The 18,349-nt window shown below is 42.6% G+C and overlaps 2 protein-coding genes across 2 annotated transcripts in view; one reads left to right on the forward strand and one right to left on the reverse strand.

The window, feature by feature from the left end:
• LOC104573235 (UDP-glucuronosyltransferase 1A1) overlaps positions 1-4,960 on the reverse strand; it is a 123,005-nt gene extending 118,045 nt beyond the window's left edge. Inside the window, exon 1 of the mRNA XM_088526957.1 lies at positions 4,184-4,960. Within this exon, the coding sequence (XP_088383083.1) occupies positions 4,184-4,945 (762 nt within the window). The 5' untranslated portion in view covers positions 4,946-4,960. The remainder of the gene's footprint in view (positions 1-4,183) is intronic.
• Positions 4,961-10,609: 5,649 nt separating this feature from the next.
• Positions 10,610-18,349, forward strand: part of USP40 (ubiquitin specific peptidase 40) — a 28,221-nt gene continuing 20,481 nt past the window's right edge. The window contains exons 1-7 of the mRNA XM_088526967.1: positions 10,610-10,855; positions 11,387-11,454; positions 12,243-12,356; positions 12,834-12,998; positions 13,604-13,750; positions 16,609-16,752; positions 17,730-17,865. Of these exons, the coding sequence (XP_088383093.1) occupies positions 10,630-10,855; positions 11,387-11,454; positions 12,243-12,356; positions 12,834-12,998; positions 13,604-13,750; positions 16,609-16,752; positions 17,730-17,865 (1,000 nt within the window). The 5' untranslated portion in view covers positions 10,610-10,629. The remainder of the gene's footprint in view (positions 10,856-11,386; positions 11,455-12,242; positions 12,357-12,833; positions 12,999-13,603; positions 13,751-16,608; positions 16,753-17,729; positions 17,866-18,349) is intronic.

Below are 18,349 nucleotides of genomic sequence, written 5' to 3' on the forward strand. Positions count from 1 at the left end.
GGCCCCAGGATACCAGGGCAAACGTACTGGGGACCCCTTGCATATGATACTGCAAAGGATTAAAAAACTGAAAACCTAGGGAAGCTATGAGATAAAATTATCATTTAGAAATTCACGTTAGAGGGATAAGAGGATTATGGTGTATGGCTCAGCATCAATCTCCAAAGGAGTGTTGCATCTATTAAGGTGAGGCATCCAAGAATTGAAGCTACTTGCACTAAATATATATATTGGATTCAGAATGATACAGGAGATCCCCTGCATTATGTGCATTACACATATCGCTCTGGCATCTTCAAAGGGCTTCCTCTCCCTTACATAGACAAAAGAGAGGAGTGGAAACAGTAGAAACCATAAATTAGGAGAATAATATGGCAATGAGCATAGTGAAAGGATTTGGAAGAATGAGCAGGCTTTCAAGTGTTACAGCCTGCCTCCCTATACCTTACTCAGCAGCAGATGCCCTGCCTTGGGCCATAATATCAATAAGTATGATAGATCTCCTAAAACTGGATAACATAACAGAAGCCATAAGAAGAGCAAGCAAAACCTATTATCAGGATACAGAGAACAAATGTAGGCAGAGAGGAAGTGATGTATTGCAGGATTCAATGCTATGGAGGAAAGGAGATGACAGAACTGTCTTGGGGGCATCAATGGAGCTCTTCCTGCCCAAGAGGCTCAAACCTCTTATTCTGGAATGGGCGGCTGAACATGCAGGAGAACAGGAAGCAGCGGAGCTTCTAACTTTGTGTGTCACACACAACCATACTGCTCACGGTGTGTCACGATTACCAGAAGGCTTTTTTTTTTTTTTTTGAGGAAAGCCTCATAACTTGGACAAAGAGATTACAAGGAAATTGGAGATGTATCTCCCCAGTTAACTGGTGTTTTAGATGGGGAGACACACATAGATATAATTATACCAAGTCGGGATGGAATTGCACTAGAGAGGTTACATGTAATATTACCCGATCCCAGTGTGAAACTGAGAAACTGGCTTTACCTATTAGACAGGCTTTTAAAGTACGACACATTTGTAAGAATGAAATTCAACGATGTGATAAATTCAGCATTCCAGCACCTGGGTACAGTGTGAAAGTCCTTGGAGGTGGGCTGTGGACCACACGACTGCCATATACTCATGTAACTATCCCAGTAACTTGAGATTGTTTGCATTATGCCAAACTTGGAAAAGAACATCTATTAAGCCCCAATATTAGGGAAAAAATAAAAGAGCCCCTGAATGAAGATGATGATTGGCAGGGCCCTACTACTTCTGTTAAAATTGCCTGGGGTCTACAATGTCTTTTAATGCCTTGGGTTATGGCTTTAGAAAATAGACTGCTACTCGAAAACCTTACAAGCCAGGTAGAAGCATTAGCAAAAGCAAGTGAGAAAGTGCTTTCAGGAGACAAAACAGCAGACGTTACAGGGACACCATGAGAGAATATGGACAAAACGGCAAACACGGGTTGAAGACAAAGATAAGGACCACCGTGTCTCCAAGGAACTGTCAGAAACTGTCTTATATGCTCTTAGGTGCAAGGAATTATTGCCTTTTTATACCAGGATGGGTGTAGTCCAGATCTTACCGCATGCTTCACGTGAAGAGGAGAGAGTGCAAAGTCGGGCACAGGGCACATCAAGTATATCAGTGCCTTGGAGGAACTCATGAACACCTGCTAGTGTCTCAGTTGACTTGGTTATTTGGCAAAGGCTATTTTTAATGAGTTAAACTTTGCTGGGTTCAAGGGAGTGTAAAACAATAGTTGCTTACCTTTCAATGTAGATAAGAAGCCACATAGGAAAGAGTAGCGAAGGATAGGACAACCTCGGTTTAAGGCTGCAGCAGAAGGTAAATTGAGGATAGCGTGACCACTGCCTTTGGCTCTGTGATCACACAGGCACGATGTGCACAATCCCAGCATGACTGCTGTGTGGGCAGCACTAATAGTGTTATGAGAAACCCCAGAAGGGAATGCCCCCAAGGAGATGTTTTTGCTGCTGTTGCTGGTACATTCTGAGAGAATACGGAAGAAAGAGCAGGTGTTACTGGGCCATCGTGAGAGAATTTGGACAAAACAGCAAACACTGATTGAAGATGAAGATAAGGACCACCGTATGTTCAAGAAACTGTCTGAAACTGGGCAGTAGGACCAAAACAGGGTCTTCCGGAGCAGAATGAGGCCATATATGGGAGTTACTAGACGTCATCAAATGCACATGAAAAGACGACTCCCAGGGGTCTCAAAAGACCACCCGAGAACTGCCGCTCAAAGAGACAGAGGGCACACGCGTGAGGGTGGGGTATATTGTAATTAGTTCTGGAAAATAGAATGAATATGTAGAATAATTCCTAGAGTTTAATGCATGGCTAGGTAATAGCGAAATAAAAGTTTTAGCAAACACACCTTAGGGCATGCACGACAGGTGGAGCTATCCTCGGCACCCCCAGCGCTGCAATAAAGTGAACGTCTGCTTCTTAATGCTACATTGGTCTTAAGAGGTTTATTCCTGGTTTTTGGTAACACTAGCAAGAGCAGGAACCTGCCTGATTTTACTGTTACGTTTTGAATAGGTGAAACTCCCATGGAGCTATACTGGCATTTGCCTGCAGAGAATGGGGTAGTAGATGGTTTGGCTAGCATGATTTCACTTAAAGTGGATATATTGAAAGTGGGTTACAAAGTCACCTTACTGCAAGTCTCTGCATCAGGAAGCAGCAGCCGCTGAGCAAGTCACAAGGCACAGATATTTCTAGGACAGCAAGAAATAGACCTCATGTGAAAATGATCGTATGTGATCCTGAAGCTATTGACTGTATCCTAACAAAGAAATTTGACATTGAAGACTTCTCAGGTAACATTAATTGGAATATTTTGTGACTTTTGTAGGAGAGTGAGCTGGATATCTGCAATATCTGCAAACTTATTAGTCATAACCTCCCCAGGTCTTTATGCATAATCTTTGACTTTTACTATCATGGGGGAATTAGTGTATTAACTTAACCAGAAAGCAAAACTCAGGCAGTTGGTCTTTTTTTTTTTTTTTTAAGAGTAGCACATCTCTTATGTGCCTGATGTGTATTTTTCCATTGCAATATAAGGCCGACAAACAGTATTTTTGGTTTTAAAGGTGTTCAGTGTTCTCAGGGAAAAAATAATTATAATAATAAAAAGACCCTAATAAACAGACACCAACATGTTAGCACATTGCTCTGAACTGTCTATAGTCAACGAGCTATCCCAGTCAACGAGCTGTTATTTACAGAAAGCCCAAAAGCCCCGAGAAGGCCTCAGAGACATGGCACGTAGTGCTGTGGAAGCTGTAACTGTTCCGGCCCTCCCTCTGGATTCCTGGATTACCTTCCATGTGTATGCCACTCTAACACCTTCAGGATAGAAAAGCAAAGACTCTCTCAGGTAACCAGCAAGAATGTGCTACAACAATTCTCGAATGTCAAACTACAAAGTGCCCTTCTCTTATTCTACCGTGAGGGAATGCCCGCAGTCAACTTTCTCTTTATGCACCTGAGGGAAGTCCAGTGGCTCTGCACGAGCCCCTCAAAGAGTATAAAAGAAACACAAAAGAAGAGAGGAAAAACCTTTAGCGCCAAGGACGTTATAGTGCAAGTCAATGCATGTGATGAGAGTTCAAAAGGAAGTGAGTCATTTCACAAGAAGGAAATGTGTGTCTTGCATTGCACCCATAGAGAATTACTCACTGCTACTGTTTTATACATCATAAAATAAGCCATTTAGGAAACCATATGTCACAAAAATAAAACCAAAGCAAATTATTTGACTTATTTGACCTAGAGTATATTTAAAAAAAATTCTCAGCGCATGGTCTTTCAGTTTCTAGTCGAGAGAAATGTATGCCAGAATGCATGAAAATGAAATCAAAACTACATCTGGTCAGTGAATAAAATACATTCATTGAGGATAGTAATTTGTAGTTAGCAGATGAAATGGCATTTTTGTTGGACTTGTCAGCAAATCCTCATTAACCCAAGTAACAGTAATCTGCATCTATCAAGATAATACTGTGTCAACCTGTGGAAACCATCTGTCAAAAAAAAGTTGCGTTAAATCACCAAAAAGAAGCTTCCAACAGCACAAAATCTCCACAAAATATATAATCACATTTCACTGGTACAATCCAAAGGCGAAGAACATACCTTTGACAGAGGTTTCTTCTCAGCACAGTTTATACCTCCAATAAAGATCATATTGGGCATCACTGGTCTGACATACTCAAACACAAAGTCAAATCTCAGCAGCCAAATGGAAGCAGGGCTCAGAAGGTCCAGCATGGTCACATCTCTTTGAAGAACTTCAGAGGAAAACTTCAGAGCCTCTGAATAGAAACCGGCACAGTAGCCAAGCTCCAGGATTGAAATGAGTGCGTTTTCCACTCTCTCAAAGAAAGTCATGCGGTCCGAGTTGAAAGTAAATAGTCTTGGGACATACGACAGAGGGTTGGGGCAATGATTTGCTGTGTAGTGTAATCCACAAGGAAGTCCTCTCATGAAGAAGATGTAAGGGATTGAAAAATAATTACCTGCTATAGCTCCACACATAGAAATAGGATCTGTCAGGACAGCATCAAAGTTGCTTTGATTCAAGTACTGTACCATTTCTTTGTTGCCGAACAGGCTCTTACAGTGAGAAAAAATAGTGCTGAAAGAAGATACAGCGCTTCTATACAGTGCTACAGCATTCTGTGGAAAAGGCAGACCCTTGAAGTGAGTCATTAAGTACTCACGAAAGGAATTATCTAGCTCTTCTAACGTGTAAGACACTGAGTACGTTTTCACAGTGTAGGCCTGCGTCTTTTCCATCCGCCAGCTTACTTCTGGGATAACCACCACCACTTCGTGTCCTCTCTCTGAGAGCTTTTCCACTACTTTCCGCATGCTAAGCCAGTGGCTTCCATCCATGGGCACCACCAGTAGCTTCCCTCCATCTGAAAAGCCAGGAACAAGGAGGAGAAAAATCCAGGCAGCGAGCTGAGAACGAAGCCAAAAAGTCATTTTCCTGAGGGGAGGATGCTGAGTGTGAAAATGATTCCTCATTGTGACTGAAGCTGGAAGGTGCTTTTGAAGGAAACCTACTGGATAATCTGCTGAGTTGTGCCACCTCCTCGTTATCTCCTAGCTAATGATTTACTGCTTTGATTTATGCTTGTCAGGGCTGACAGCCAGCAGGGATTTGTTCTCTTCGTAATCTGCAAGGCCACATGAGAACTTTCTCCTTTGCTGAATCATTGCAATTCTTCAGTTTCCAATTGAGACCTGTTTCCCTAGCGCATTAGTCAGATTTGCTAGGACTTTTTGTTTGATCCTTCATGTGTCTTGTGTTGCCCTAATGTCCAGGGCCAAGGAAGGCAAGTCTAGGGAGAGCTGTCCCAGAAGCACAGTGAGAAATGAAAACAGACTTGGTAGATTTCACCGAGACATGGATGTTTAGATGACTTCTCGGAAGATGGAACAGGAGAAGCTCAGATGAAGGGGAAAGAGCAGGTAGACCAAGGGTCTTCTGAGGTAGCAGGGCTCAGAGTAACCCTGTAGAGTACAACAGCCCCAAGAGGAGAGTGACCTGGCCAGTAAGGCAGAGCTCTGTGAAGCTGCAGACCTGCAGCCTCTGTCCCATGGATGCACGCCTGAGACATGGCATTTCCATCCCATACAACTATTAGTGCAACAAAATTAACTATGATCGATTTTTTGCATGTTTCCCCGTGGTTATTTTTTTTTCTTTTGCACACTTTTGCAATATTTGCCATTTCCTTCATATGTGGAGTAACTACTGAGTGAGTGGCAAAAGAGTGAAGTTGCTCTTTTCTTTTTGGCATGTGATTATTTCAAGAAACAGAATCTTTGAGCTTCAAAGTAGCGACAGGGAGCTCTGAGGTGAAAGCCAAAAAACAAACTCTGCATTATTAATGTTGTTATAATGGTAAGGAGAGAAAAAAGAGTAGCAATTAAAGTATCTTCTTATTTCCAGAATGAGAAAGGTGGTGAAAAGCTATCAGTGGACAAAAAAGATCAATTTAATAAGCAACAGTTTTTCATTAAAACAGGCTTTATTTTTCTTTTATAACCGTACCATGTATTTGCTGGAAAGGGTAAAGGAGGCAGGTTTTAACACACTGTGTAATGAGATGTTTCGCCCAGTGCACAACAGTGTTGTGTTGCATGCTCTTAGGTGCAAGGAATGATTGCCTTGTTATACCAGGATGGGTGTAGTCCAAATGTTACCGCATTCTTCATGTGATAAGGAGAGAGTGCAAAGTCAGGCTTAGGGCACATCAAGTATATCAGTGCCTTGGAGGAACTCGTGAACACTTGCTAGCATCTCAGTTGACTTGGTTATTTGGCAAAGGTTATTTTTAATGAGTTAAACTTTGCTGGGTTCAAGGGAGTGCAAAACAATAGTTGCTTACCTTTCAATGTAGGTAAGAAGCCACATAGATAGGAAAGACTAGGGAAAGGATAGGACAACCTCCAGTTTAAGGCTGCAGCAGAAGGTAAATTGAAGATAGCGTGACCACTGCCTTTGGCTCTGTGATCACACAGGCACGATGTGCACGATCCCAGCATGACTGCTGTGTGGGCAGCGCTGATAGTGTATGAGAAACCCCAGAAGAGAATGCCCCCAAGGAGATGTTTTTGCTGCTGTTGCTGGTACATTCTGAGAGAATACGGACAAAAGAGCAGGTGTTACTGGGCCATCGTGAGAGAATATGGACAAAACAGCAAACACTGGTTGAACACGAAGATAAGGACCACCGTATCTTCAAGGAACTGTCTGAAACTGCACAGTAGGACCAAAACAGGGTCTTCTGGGCCAGAATGAGGCCATATACGAAAATGAGTTACTAGACATCCTGAAATGGACATGGAAAGACGGCCTCCAGGGGTCTCAGAAGACCACCAGAACCCACCAAAGAGAACCCACCCACAGAGAATTATTCACTGCTACGGTTTTATACATCTTAAAATAAGCCAGTTAGGAGACCATATGTCACAAAAATAAAACTGAAGCAAATTAATTGACTTATTTAACCTAGAGTTGATCAATTTAATAAGCAACACTTCTTCATTAAAACATGTTTTATTTTTTTTTATAACAACCATGTATTTGCTGAAAAGGGTAAAGGAGGCATGTTTTAACACACTTTGACTTGGTTATTTGTCAAAAGTCATTTTTTTTTATGAATTAAGCTTTGCTGGGTTCACGGGAGTGCAAAACAATAGTTGATTACCCTTCAATGTAGATGAGAAGCCACATAGACAGGAAAAAGGACAGGACACCCTCAAGTTTAAGGCTGCTCTGGAAGGGAGTAAATTGAGGATAGCGCGAACACTGCCCTTGGCTTTGTGATCCCACCAGCACGATGTGCATGACCCCAGCATGATTGCTGTGAGAGCCAGCAGTACTAGCAAGTGATGTGCAAGTTGGTTTGTTGATTACAGCTTTAGGAAGGAAGTTGTGCAACACTGGGATTATCTGTGCACACCTAGCTTCCTCCAAAGAGAAATCTGATCTTCTCTGATTAGTTGTTAGGCTTTTCTGGTATTTTAAATTGCAATGCTAGTACAAGAGTTGTGCTATGTCTGGTGGGGTCATACAATCCCAGAGAAAGAGCTGAAAGGCTCCTAGAGGGGCCTTGGAGCAAACAGTTTTAGGACAGTGCAATGCCTGGAGGGGATGACCACAAACGGCTAGTGGACAATCAGCTCCAGCCTCAGGAAGGTCTCCTTGAAACAGATAAAATACCTTGGGCCACAAGTGCTGTAGCTTATGCTTCACTTACAGCTACTAATTTTTGTGTTGCTTCAGTGTGTCCCCACATACCCAGTGCTTTCCAGAGTGATTTGGGTCACCATGTAGCTGTGTTGTTCTCCTCCCATGTGTCCATCATTCGGCAGGAGTTGAGAGTGTGTGCTTTAGTTTGGCTTCATTGGGAATGGCCTCGTGACCTCGAAGTGGGGACCATACCCAGAGCTGACACCATCCTGCATCACCCTGCCTTCCAGAATGCTCTTGGGTGAGCCTCAATTTACTCATAAAGCTGGGCCAACGTGAGGTGCAGTGGGCTGGGTGGCTGCAGCTGATAGGTGATGCAGAGGATGTCCTCCTGGCCCCTCGCCTGGTTATGGGGGTGACATGTAGGATATTCTCCAGGCCTGCTGCCTGGTCACAGGGGGGTGATGTGAAGGGTGACACTGAGGATGTCTCCAGGACCCCTCCCTGGTTATGGGGGTGATGATGAGGGGTGACACTGAGGATGTCCCCAGGACTCCTCCCTCGTTATGGGGGTGGTGCTGAGGGCATCCTCCAGGTCCCCCACCTGGTTATGGGGATGACACTGACAATGTCCCTCAGGCCCCCTCTGCCTGGTCATGGAGGTAACACTAAGGACCTCCTCCAGGCCTGGTGGTGACTGGTTGCCCAGGATGCTGTGGGCTGAGCAGACCACTGAGCAGACACCTGCTTTCCAAATGCAATTTTATAGGTCTTACTCTTATTCCACCTTTTTTTTTTCCCAAACAAAAGGCTCAGCGCTGACGTATCCGACACCCCAGGCCGCCATGGGGCAGTAGCCGCATCTCCATAGCAAAGCTTGGCCGCTCTCCTCTCGAAAGGCCCCGACACGCGGCGGCCGTAGGGAACTACAAATCCCAGAAGGCCGTGGGAGAAGGGGGGGGCCTTTTCCCGCGCGCATGCGCGCATGCGCGTCGCCGCGGTGACGCCACCGCCCCACTATAAACCCCCAGCAGGCAGTGCGCGCCTGGCTTTTCTTTTTTGCCTGCTGTCTCGGGTTACGTCGCACCCTGCGCGCAGCGTTTCCTTCCTGGCGCTGCCCGAAGGCGCCGATAACGTTAGGGATCGGGGAACGGCGGGAGGAGGCCGGGAGGGCCCTGCTATCTTCTCCCGGGGTGCGGCCCGGTGCATTGTGGGCGTGGTAGTGGCGGCGAGCGTCCTCCACGTCCCAGCGGGCTTTGCGCGCCTTCGGCCAAACAAACATGGCGGCGGGGGCCGGGCCGCGGCGCTCCGGCTGCGGCGGGGGGCGCCCTGGCTGCGCGTCCCGGCGCTGAGGGGGCCGCAGGCGGCGGCTGCTGCTCCTGTTGCGCCTTCCTCGGTGAGACCAATGTGGGGCTCGCCAGGGCGGCGGGGCTCCGCGGGAGGCCCGCGGCGTGCTCGGGCCCTGGAGGCCTCCTGGGGGTGGGGAGAGGCGGGTTCGCTCTGCCCGTGCGACGCGGGAGTCGCTGGTGCTGCTGCAGCTCCTGCAGGAAGGGCATGGGCGGGCCTGGCCGCTGCACGGGGACGGGTCGCGAGGTGTCAGGTGTGAATCGTGACGTGGAAGCTCCCGTGGGAGATAAGGGACGTGTTTTACTTGGAGTGTACTCAAGCACGGGGGTAGAGGTTAGAGGTTTGTGGAATCTTTCCTAGAGCTGTTACAGCTTTGACTGGACAAGGCCCTAAGCAGTGTGATCCGAACCGACCCTGGTTTGAGAGGGAGTTGGAATTACTTAAAATAATTACTATATTATTATATATATAGTAATGTATGTTGATGGAAGGCAAAAAAAAATGCCTTGAGAATCCTGAAATGAGCAGTGAGGGAGGCTTTGGGAGTACCCTGCTCAAGCACCTCTCTGGAGTGGTGGATGGTGCCGTGGGTTGTCAGCGAGGCAGTTATGGCTCCTTCTGGTGAGGGAACATGTTAGGAGTAAGAGGGGCATCCTGGTGTTGTGCTTTAGGATGGGGAGCAGAGAATGGATGATGGTCTCTGTATAGCTAATGCTGAAGTGTAAACAGGCCTAACTGAAAAATAAATGAAGTTTGAGGCACAAGTCACAAAGAGTGTTAAAACTAGCAGCTATGTCTCAGTGGTACTTTGGCAGATTTATATGTAATAGTTGTATTCAGAGGAGAAAAACATAATGCAAAGAGGCCCAAATTATCCTTTTTTTTTTCCTCTATCTTAATTAAGAAGGAATTCCAACCATGTAATCTTATTTTGTGGGGGGTATTTATAGGGATAAGCCTCATGTGAAGTGGTGAAATAGAGCTCTGGAACAGATAGATTGGACATTGCTGCATTGCTCACAGTAGCAGAATCAGTTTGTGGCCAGTAAGTTTCTGCCTTTCAAATATTTGGAAGCAAAAGAGTATTTTGACAAAGTAGCACTGTGTTGCCTCTCTGAATTGGCCAGTACTAGAGACATATTCTTGGGGCACATTAACTTGTTCTGACACTGTGCAGGTTTTCTGGTCAATTTTAGGGATTTTCTTACATGCCTTCCCCACATGGAAGCGGGCAACCTAAGCACTAGTTAATTAGAAGTGAAGAAGGACCTGTTTATTTTCGTGTTTGTTTTTGCTGCTGCACACAACTGAAATGTGGCATACATGATGGTAGTTGTGTGTCTTCCAGGTTGCTCTAAAACCGTATTGTTTTAAAATCACTTTTTTTTTGCTATGTTATTTGAATGAGCAGAACAGAATTAGACCAAGTATAAGGAAATCCTTCATTCAAGACTAAAAAGACTACTTTGACGTTTTTTTTGAGGAAAAATCCGATTCCATTTTTTGTATTAATACCTTATTTTGTATGTTTTTGAAGGACTGTTTTGTCTTCACAATGTTTGGGGACTTATTTGAAGAAGATTTTTCCTTTATCTCCAACAATCAATGTGGAAAAGGGAAGTCAAAGCACAGAGATGCAGAGCCACCAGCTCCCAGGGAGTTCACCAACTTAAGTGGAATCAAAAATCAGGGTGGGACCTGCTACCTCAATTCCCTTTTACAGACTCTGCTATTCACACCAGAGTTTAGAGGTACTATATTCAAAAACTTTTTAAAGTAATCTTGGAATTGATTTTGCCTAGTGACATGTATTGCTAGCTCTTTACTAGAAAACATAATGAATACACAATTTTTTACTGACTGTTCTGTTTCAATTTATCTGAAGTAAGTGTAGATTACACAGAGCTATTGGTCTGTAAAATTAGTTTTGTCACTTCAGTTTGAAGTATGAGTATTGTAAGCCTTTAATTTTCTTAAAAGTAGACAGGCTACCGCTTGCATAAATAAGAGAAGTTATTGCTGTCCATCATGTGTCATTCATTTTTAAATGCAATCATTGCAGTGCCTGAAAATATAAGTACTTTTCTGCCTAAATCCTTTCTGCTTGCTTATACTTCATTGTTTAGCTTGAAGCAGCTGTGTGGCCTAAATGATGTTTCGAAACATTTTTTTAAAATTTTAGTTTGTTAAAAAGTGTGTGCGACTGCCACTAGCTTAGATTCCTTAAAGAAAAAATACTTTGATACTGTGTTATGGCGTTCTTTTTTTCTTTTTAATTGCAGAAGCACTGTTCTCTCTAGGACCTGAAGAACTTGGGACTTTGGATGATAGCAGTAAACCAGATGCAAAGGTGTTAATTTTGTTTACTTAGTATTTGCTGTTTGTTGATTCAAAAAAAAATGTTTTGCTTCACATGAAGCTTCTCATGAGAATAAAAATCTAATATTTATTCTGAAAGAAAATTTGGTTGGCAGATGCTTAATTTTGCATGTAGATGTAAGCTTTCAGTGCCGTAACTTTTACTGTAAAAGATATCGAGCTCGTTCTTGTTGAATTTGATAGCCAAGTTCTTTTGCTTTCACATGGTGTAGGAACAAAGGCGTTATCTGCCCAGTGCTTATCTATTTTTCTCTGTGCTATGACTTACTTGTTATTAGTAAAAGCACTGAACATGGGTGTGCAGCCTGGTTGCCTGCAGTGATGCTCTTTGAAGGGTTAGCAACCCACCCACGGGCAAGATACCACAGGATTGGAATTTGATCTTTGCTTAAAAAGTGCTTATTCATGTTGACTACAGAATTTAATTATTTATCTCTTAGGTTAAAGTCACAAAAGTAGCTGCTTGGAAAATTGTTTTTCTTTTGTAAATCTTTTTTTTAAAGATAAAAATAGACTACTGATCAAACTTGTTGACATGAACCCTTCTCCTTCCCATCTCCTCCCATCCACAGCACCCAATCCTTTCTCAAAAAAGCAATAAATCCTGAAAAGTCTATCTGTCTTAATGTTTTATGTTTGGATTCTTAGGGTTTAGGGTTTCTTATAATTTCTGCACTAAATTATATTTCACTTTATTTAAATGATTGATTTAACATGCCTTTCTGATCTGTTTTTTTTTTTTTTTTTTGTTACACCTAGATTCGAATAATACCATTACAGCTTCAACGGTTATTTGCTCAGCTCCTGCTCTTAGACCAGCAGGCAGCATCTACAACAGACCTTACTGAAAGCTTTGGGTGGAAGAGCAATGAGGTACGACTTCCCATCTCAGACACCATCACTGAAATTTTTTTTCCTGGGCAGAGGGAGTATTTTTAAAGTTCATCACTTAAAGAATTGCCATAGTGTCAGTTGTAGAGGTAGCTTTTTAGTTGAGTCAACTGTTACTGTTTAGTTTGCACCTCTGCATGAAGTACATGTCAATTGTTTCCAGTAAGCAACAGAAAAAAAAGTTGTTCCTTTAATTTTAAAGTGACCTCTGTAACTTTGGTTTAGTGGCAGTATACCCAGATATCTCATGTGAATTATATCTTATATATTTGTAGCAGAAGAAACATAACTGAATTAAAAATGACAAATAATAGTAATTGTCTCTAATGACACTTATTACTTGGGTTACCATTGAGGCATCTCTTTGCCACACTTTATGTTATTTTTAAGAGGTCAGGCAGAAAAATGAGCAAAGCAGATGGCACTTTTTTTTTTTCAAGTTTTCTTTTCCTCATGCAGGAAATGAGGCAGCATGATGTGCAGGAATTAAATAGAATTCTGTTCAGTGCTTTGGAAACTTCCCTTGTTGGGACTTCAGGTCATGACATTATTAACCGGTTATACCATGGGATTGTTGTCAACCAGATTGTCTGCAAAGAATGCAAAAATGTCAGCGAGAGACAGGTAAAGTGCCTTTTCTGTTTTTTCATCAGAATTTATTCAGCCTGTTTGTGATATTTCTGTTGGCTTAAATGTGGGTTTTTTTGTTAGTTAACTGCTATTTAAAACAAACAAACAAAAAATTTTTGCATGTCAGTGTTCTACCTAGAATTTAAGCAGGGTTGGATATATGGGTAGGGCAGTGCAGACTTAAAATTATGCATGACTTAAGCACGTCTTGGCTGGCATTTTTCTAAACCACCTACATTGGGATGTGTGAAGTGACTCATGGGTGAGCAGAGGTGGGAAAAGCATTACTGCATCCTCTGAGTTGCAAAGTGTTGCCTTTAGTAGATGCATTTAGCAGAGAGGTGAGCAGTGCGGTAACAAGAGTAAAACACATCTTTTCACCTTTTTTCCTCTTGCTCTTTTTAATTAAGAAAAAAATCTTACTTAGAAAATAAAAATGATTTAATTCCTATTCTGTGGATATGTGTTTTGGCCTGTTAACAATGAAAGCAAAATGAATGATTTCATTAAGTGCAGCAGATCTGAGGAGCGTCTTTCTAATGTACCATTAACTTGCATTGCTTATTACTTAATATTCTTGTTGTTGTGTCTCTTTGTAGGAAGATTTCTTAGACTTAACAGTAGCCGTGAAAGGTGTTGCTGGCTTGGAGGAGGCACTGTGGAACATGTATGTGGAAGAAGAATACTTTGAAAATGATAACTTGTATCGGTGTGGAGCCTGTGATAAACTTGTTGAAGCCTCAAAGGTAATGTGTGTTTGGTGATTCCCTGTACTCAGTTTGGCGTTAGGTAGGAGCTTAGCTTATGTTGGTGTGTCTGCCCCATACGTACAATATGAGAAAAGCTTTATCTTTAATCAGACAGCGTATAAGAGGGTGTCAAAAACTGTCCTCCTTTTTAATCCACCGTAGCCATGTCAAAAAAGTTAGTGACTCATTTCTTGACTTGATATTGTAGTCTTTAATCTAGTCAGTGGTAGAGAGATGAGATGTAGTTACTATGTAGTTCCTGCCTCTTTCTCATACCTTTGATGTACCTGGCTTGGGGCATTTCAGACCTAAGGCTAAAAGATAAGCTAGGGCACGAAGAAAGCCTTCATGCAGCAGGTAAAACCATATGAGAATCATCTCACGAAGAAGAGGAATGAGAGTGAAAAGTAGTTATCATCTCTCATTTCACACAGAAATGAGATCTGTTGATTTGGGTACTGTGTCATTTCCCTATTGCTGAGCAGGCTCTTACAGTGAGAAAAAACATACAGAAATAGCTGTAGACCTGTTATATAGTGCTAGAGCATTTAATGGGAAGGTAGATGTTTCAGGTGAGTGTATTTATGTAAGGAACCACTCAAGTTTTCTAATACCTCCAGCTGTGGGTGTGTTCTTGTGGTGCATGCCTGTGTCATTGCTGTTTGCCATATCCTCTCTGGATGAGTGTCTCTGCTACTTGTCGTGTGCTAAACCAGTAGCTCCCATCTATGGGCACTGCCAGGAGTTATCCTTTATCTGAAAGGGCAGGAATGAGGAGGAGGAAAATCCAGACAGAAGAGTCATTTCCTTGTGGTCAGAATACTGAATGTGAAAGTCTTCTCCTGACTGCAGCTAGAAGATGCTTTTGAAGAAAGCCTATCAGTGAATCTGCTGAGTTGACCCACTCTCTCATTATCTTCTAGTTGATGATTTATTGTTTACACTTGATGTGGTGTGCAAAGTACAGTCCCTTACCTCTCCAAGTTGGTCACCCGCAGAGTAGAGCAGTGGGAACCACGTGGCTGGGGAAGGCCGGGGTGAGGCAAGGACAGCCTTGGGTGAGGGGGCTTCTGCTTTAAGGCTGCAGCAACAGAGGGCAGTTGAGGATGGCACAACCGCTGCCCTGGGCTCCGTGGTCCCCCTGGCACGCTGTGCATGATCCCAGCATGACCGCTCTGAGCGGCAGCACTGACAGCAAGTGAGGTGCTAGCAGGTTTGTCTCAGCTTTCGGAAGGGATTTGGGTAAAGGTGTGAATAATTAGGCACACCTAGCTTCTTTCAAAGGGAAGGGTGCTCTGTGATCAGCCTGGCCCATCTGTACATGCCGTTCGCTCCCTCTAGTATTTTGTGGAGCTTTGAATGTCTCGTGGCATCTTTTTTTTCCGCCCCCCTCCCCCCTTCTTTTGTCTTGGCTGCTGAAGAAACTAATAGTTGAAGTCAACTTTATCAAATATTTAAGATCATGATTCTGAAATTGGAAGAGCATGCAAAGTCCTTCGTACCACTAAGCATTAAGGTCTTTACAGCAGGCACAAAAGAGATACTTAATTCTAGGAGGTTTCTAAACTGTAGTGTCTCTTTGGCTTCAAAATGGACAATTGTTGGAGACATTGGAAAGGCTCAAGAGCACTGTCCTCGATTCTGCCCTTGCATTCAGAGGATATCTGGTTTCACTTTGCACTCCACACCTTAATGAATTAAGATCATCTCACTTTCCCTTCCCTGAATGTTGTCATCTCCCATAAATGAGGATGGATTCAAATTCTTGCTTGTGTGTTCTCTGCTTAGTCTAGAGCTTTTCTGGGATACACCAATGCTTTCCAGCAAGGCGTGACTTATTATTCATTTATCATCGCCCACAGACTTGAGTCAAGATCTTTTTCTTTGAGCAGCCATGAAGCTCTTAATACACCACAGAGGCTTCTTGCTTCTGGTGATGTTCTTCAGAGCATTTCTGTTTTATGCTGAAGTAGCCCAACAGTCTTTCACTGTATAACAGGCTACAAATAAATGTGGGAGTGATCCTTCTTTCTGGACATTATGGATGTGTCAGATGTAGTTATATCACAGATAAGATCATTTCATGCTTCTGCATTTGAAACTGCAGAGCCAGCAAGCGGAGATCAGGGCTCTTCCAGGTGTCAGAATCCCAAGGAACCATAAGGCTCCTAAAGGGGCATTGGATCAGGCCTCAGGTGGAGTACAGTGCCCTTTCAGGAAGAGGGGAGCAATAGAGAAAATGGTCTTACATGGTGGTTTCCTTGCAGCTGGGAGCAAGCACTTTGGCTGCAAGGCTGGTGGGCTGAGCTTCATACATAGCCACACTCAAGTTTCTTCAGGGGGCCCCTAGCCCAGGGGCTGATTTGAGTGCCCATCTGTTTATCTGGGAAGGTCAGAGCCACCATTGCTGTCATCCTTATGTGCCATTCACCAGGAGTTGAATGTGTGTAGTCTATACTGGATTGCTGGGATTGGTGCAGGCCTGGTGATGGCTGGGGCTGAGCAATGGGCCAAGAGCAAAGTTGCTGTGAAAATGCTAGCCTGGCTTTGCAGGAAAGTGTAACCCCAGTGGTATGAAGGCATTGCTGCCTGATAGAAAATTCAAGAAAACCCCCTTGCAAAGAATTAATGGGGCAAAGAAACAAGTACTGCCTGAAATTTCAGCAGTGTCCGTCTTTCCTTCCTTGTAGGAGGAGGAAGTATGGGACTTTTGGGGCATTCTTAGTCATGCCTCCCTGGTTGTACCAAAGCTTTCCTAGAAAAATACTGTATTTTATTTGACTATAGAGTGATGGAAGCACTAATCTTTATAACTGTGTACTTACAACTTTTTTTTCCTTTTTATTGTTTTACAGTCAGCTAAGCTACGTAAGTTGCCTCCCTTTCTCACCATTTCTCTCCTGAGATTTAACTTTGACTTTGAGAAGTGTGAAAGATACAAGGAAACTAGTTGCTATACATTCCCTAACCAGATAAATTTGAGACCTTTTTGTGAGCAGGTTTGTACTGTTATGTTTGTATAAGCTTCTGTGTACTTGGCAAGGAAGGATGCCTCAAGGACAAGCTATTTTTCAGTTTGCAGTGTGTCCAAACAAGGTATTGGACAAACATCTGGGGTTCTCCTCTGTCCTTAATTCCTGTGCTGTTTTTTCGAAAACATTTCCAAAAGATTGCTTTTTAACGAAGTTGGAAGCACCTTGTAGCGATACAAGGTGGAGAGACAATAAGGACCTAAAACTTAACTGCTTGAAAGAAAGATTTATCCTCTGAAAATTGAAGTTTATTTTTTATTAACCATGTCTGGTATTACCATGTATCATTTTAGCTGTGTATATTGTATATACCTGTGGCTATTGTGTCTTTTTTAGGCATTTATCTTTTTGTTCCTATGTATATGTATATGCATGTCTCTATATGTATATATATATTCGATTATTAACTGAACTATACTATTCCCTGATGCCGGTTTTGATCCTTGAAGTTAATAAGGAATATACTTAATAGACACACTGTTACTGAAAAGGGAATTTTTTCTTATTGACATCTTCCAATGCAAACTTGTAATTTTCTCAATATTTGTGTTTGAGGAAGCCTTCTCCCAGTGGGTTTATGTAAATAAATACATTGTTTGTTTTCTCTATTTTAAAAAAATAAGCTTATGAACCCACATGTTGGGTTCTTCTGGCTGTTATAATGTTAATAAATATCTAGGCTTTTTTGAAACATACATGAATTTTTAGTGTTGATCAAAATCATGCTTAAAAAGTTGCTTAGTAAGCCTATTATTTAAAGCCAAAACGTCTTTATCCACGTTTTGCTTTTAGTCTATGCCTGTGTTCGTACTTTAATCTCCGCATGTGTAAACACACACAGAGAAATACCAGCAGCTATGCTGCTGGTGTAAAGCTCTCCTTGTGTGAAAGACTTGCAGACTTTATATTTTTTCATACTAATCTCCTTCTCTTGTTTTTTAAAGGCTGAACTGGATGATTCAGAGTATATGTATGAGCTCTTCTCTGTTATTATACACAAAGGTGGCTGCTATGGAGGACACTACCATGTTTATATCAGAGATGTGGATGAATTGGGGAATTGGCAATTGCAAGTAAGTCGTAAAAGTTTATTTTTCTTAATAGACCTCATTTTTCAAAATGGAGAGCATTAAGATTTTGTGGCCCATTTTGTCAGACTGCCAAACTAGCTCACATTGTTGGACTCTCCTCATTCTCAATATGATATCTTTGCTAACAGCTTAATTTTGATGGACACAGGTTAGCTGTTTGTATATGTTCAAAAAAAAAAGGCCTTTTCCACTAAAGGAAATTGATACTAGGTATTTTCTTATGACAATATCCAGGCTGTAGCAGGAGATAGAGGCAACTTATAAGGAGATCCTGCCTTTCCACAGCTAACTTTCTGCCATGCACAGAGGTTGGGCGGATATTCTGTCATACAGCTGTAGTATAGAAGCCATCTCTGTAAGGAACCACATGCATGAAATATACACAGCTTGCTCTGAAGCATCTGCTTGGATTTCTTCACATTTGTGAATTGTACCTAATGTTAGCACAGATTATATCAGAAAACTGCTAGGTG

Source organism: Tinamus guttatus, unplaced genomic scaffold, assembly GCF_059628265.1.
Source record: "Tinamus guttatus ecotype Peru unplaced genomic scaffold, ASM5962826v1 Tinamus_guttatus_pri_ptg000260l, whole genome shotgun sequence".
NCBI lineage: Eukaryota > Metazoa > Chordata > Aves > Tinamiformes > Tinamidae > Tinamus > Tinamus guttatus.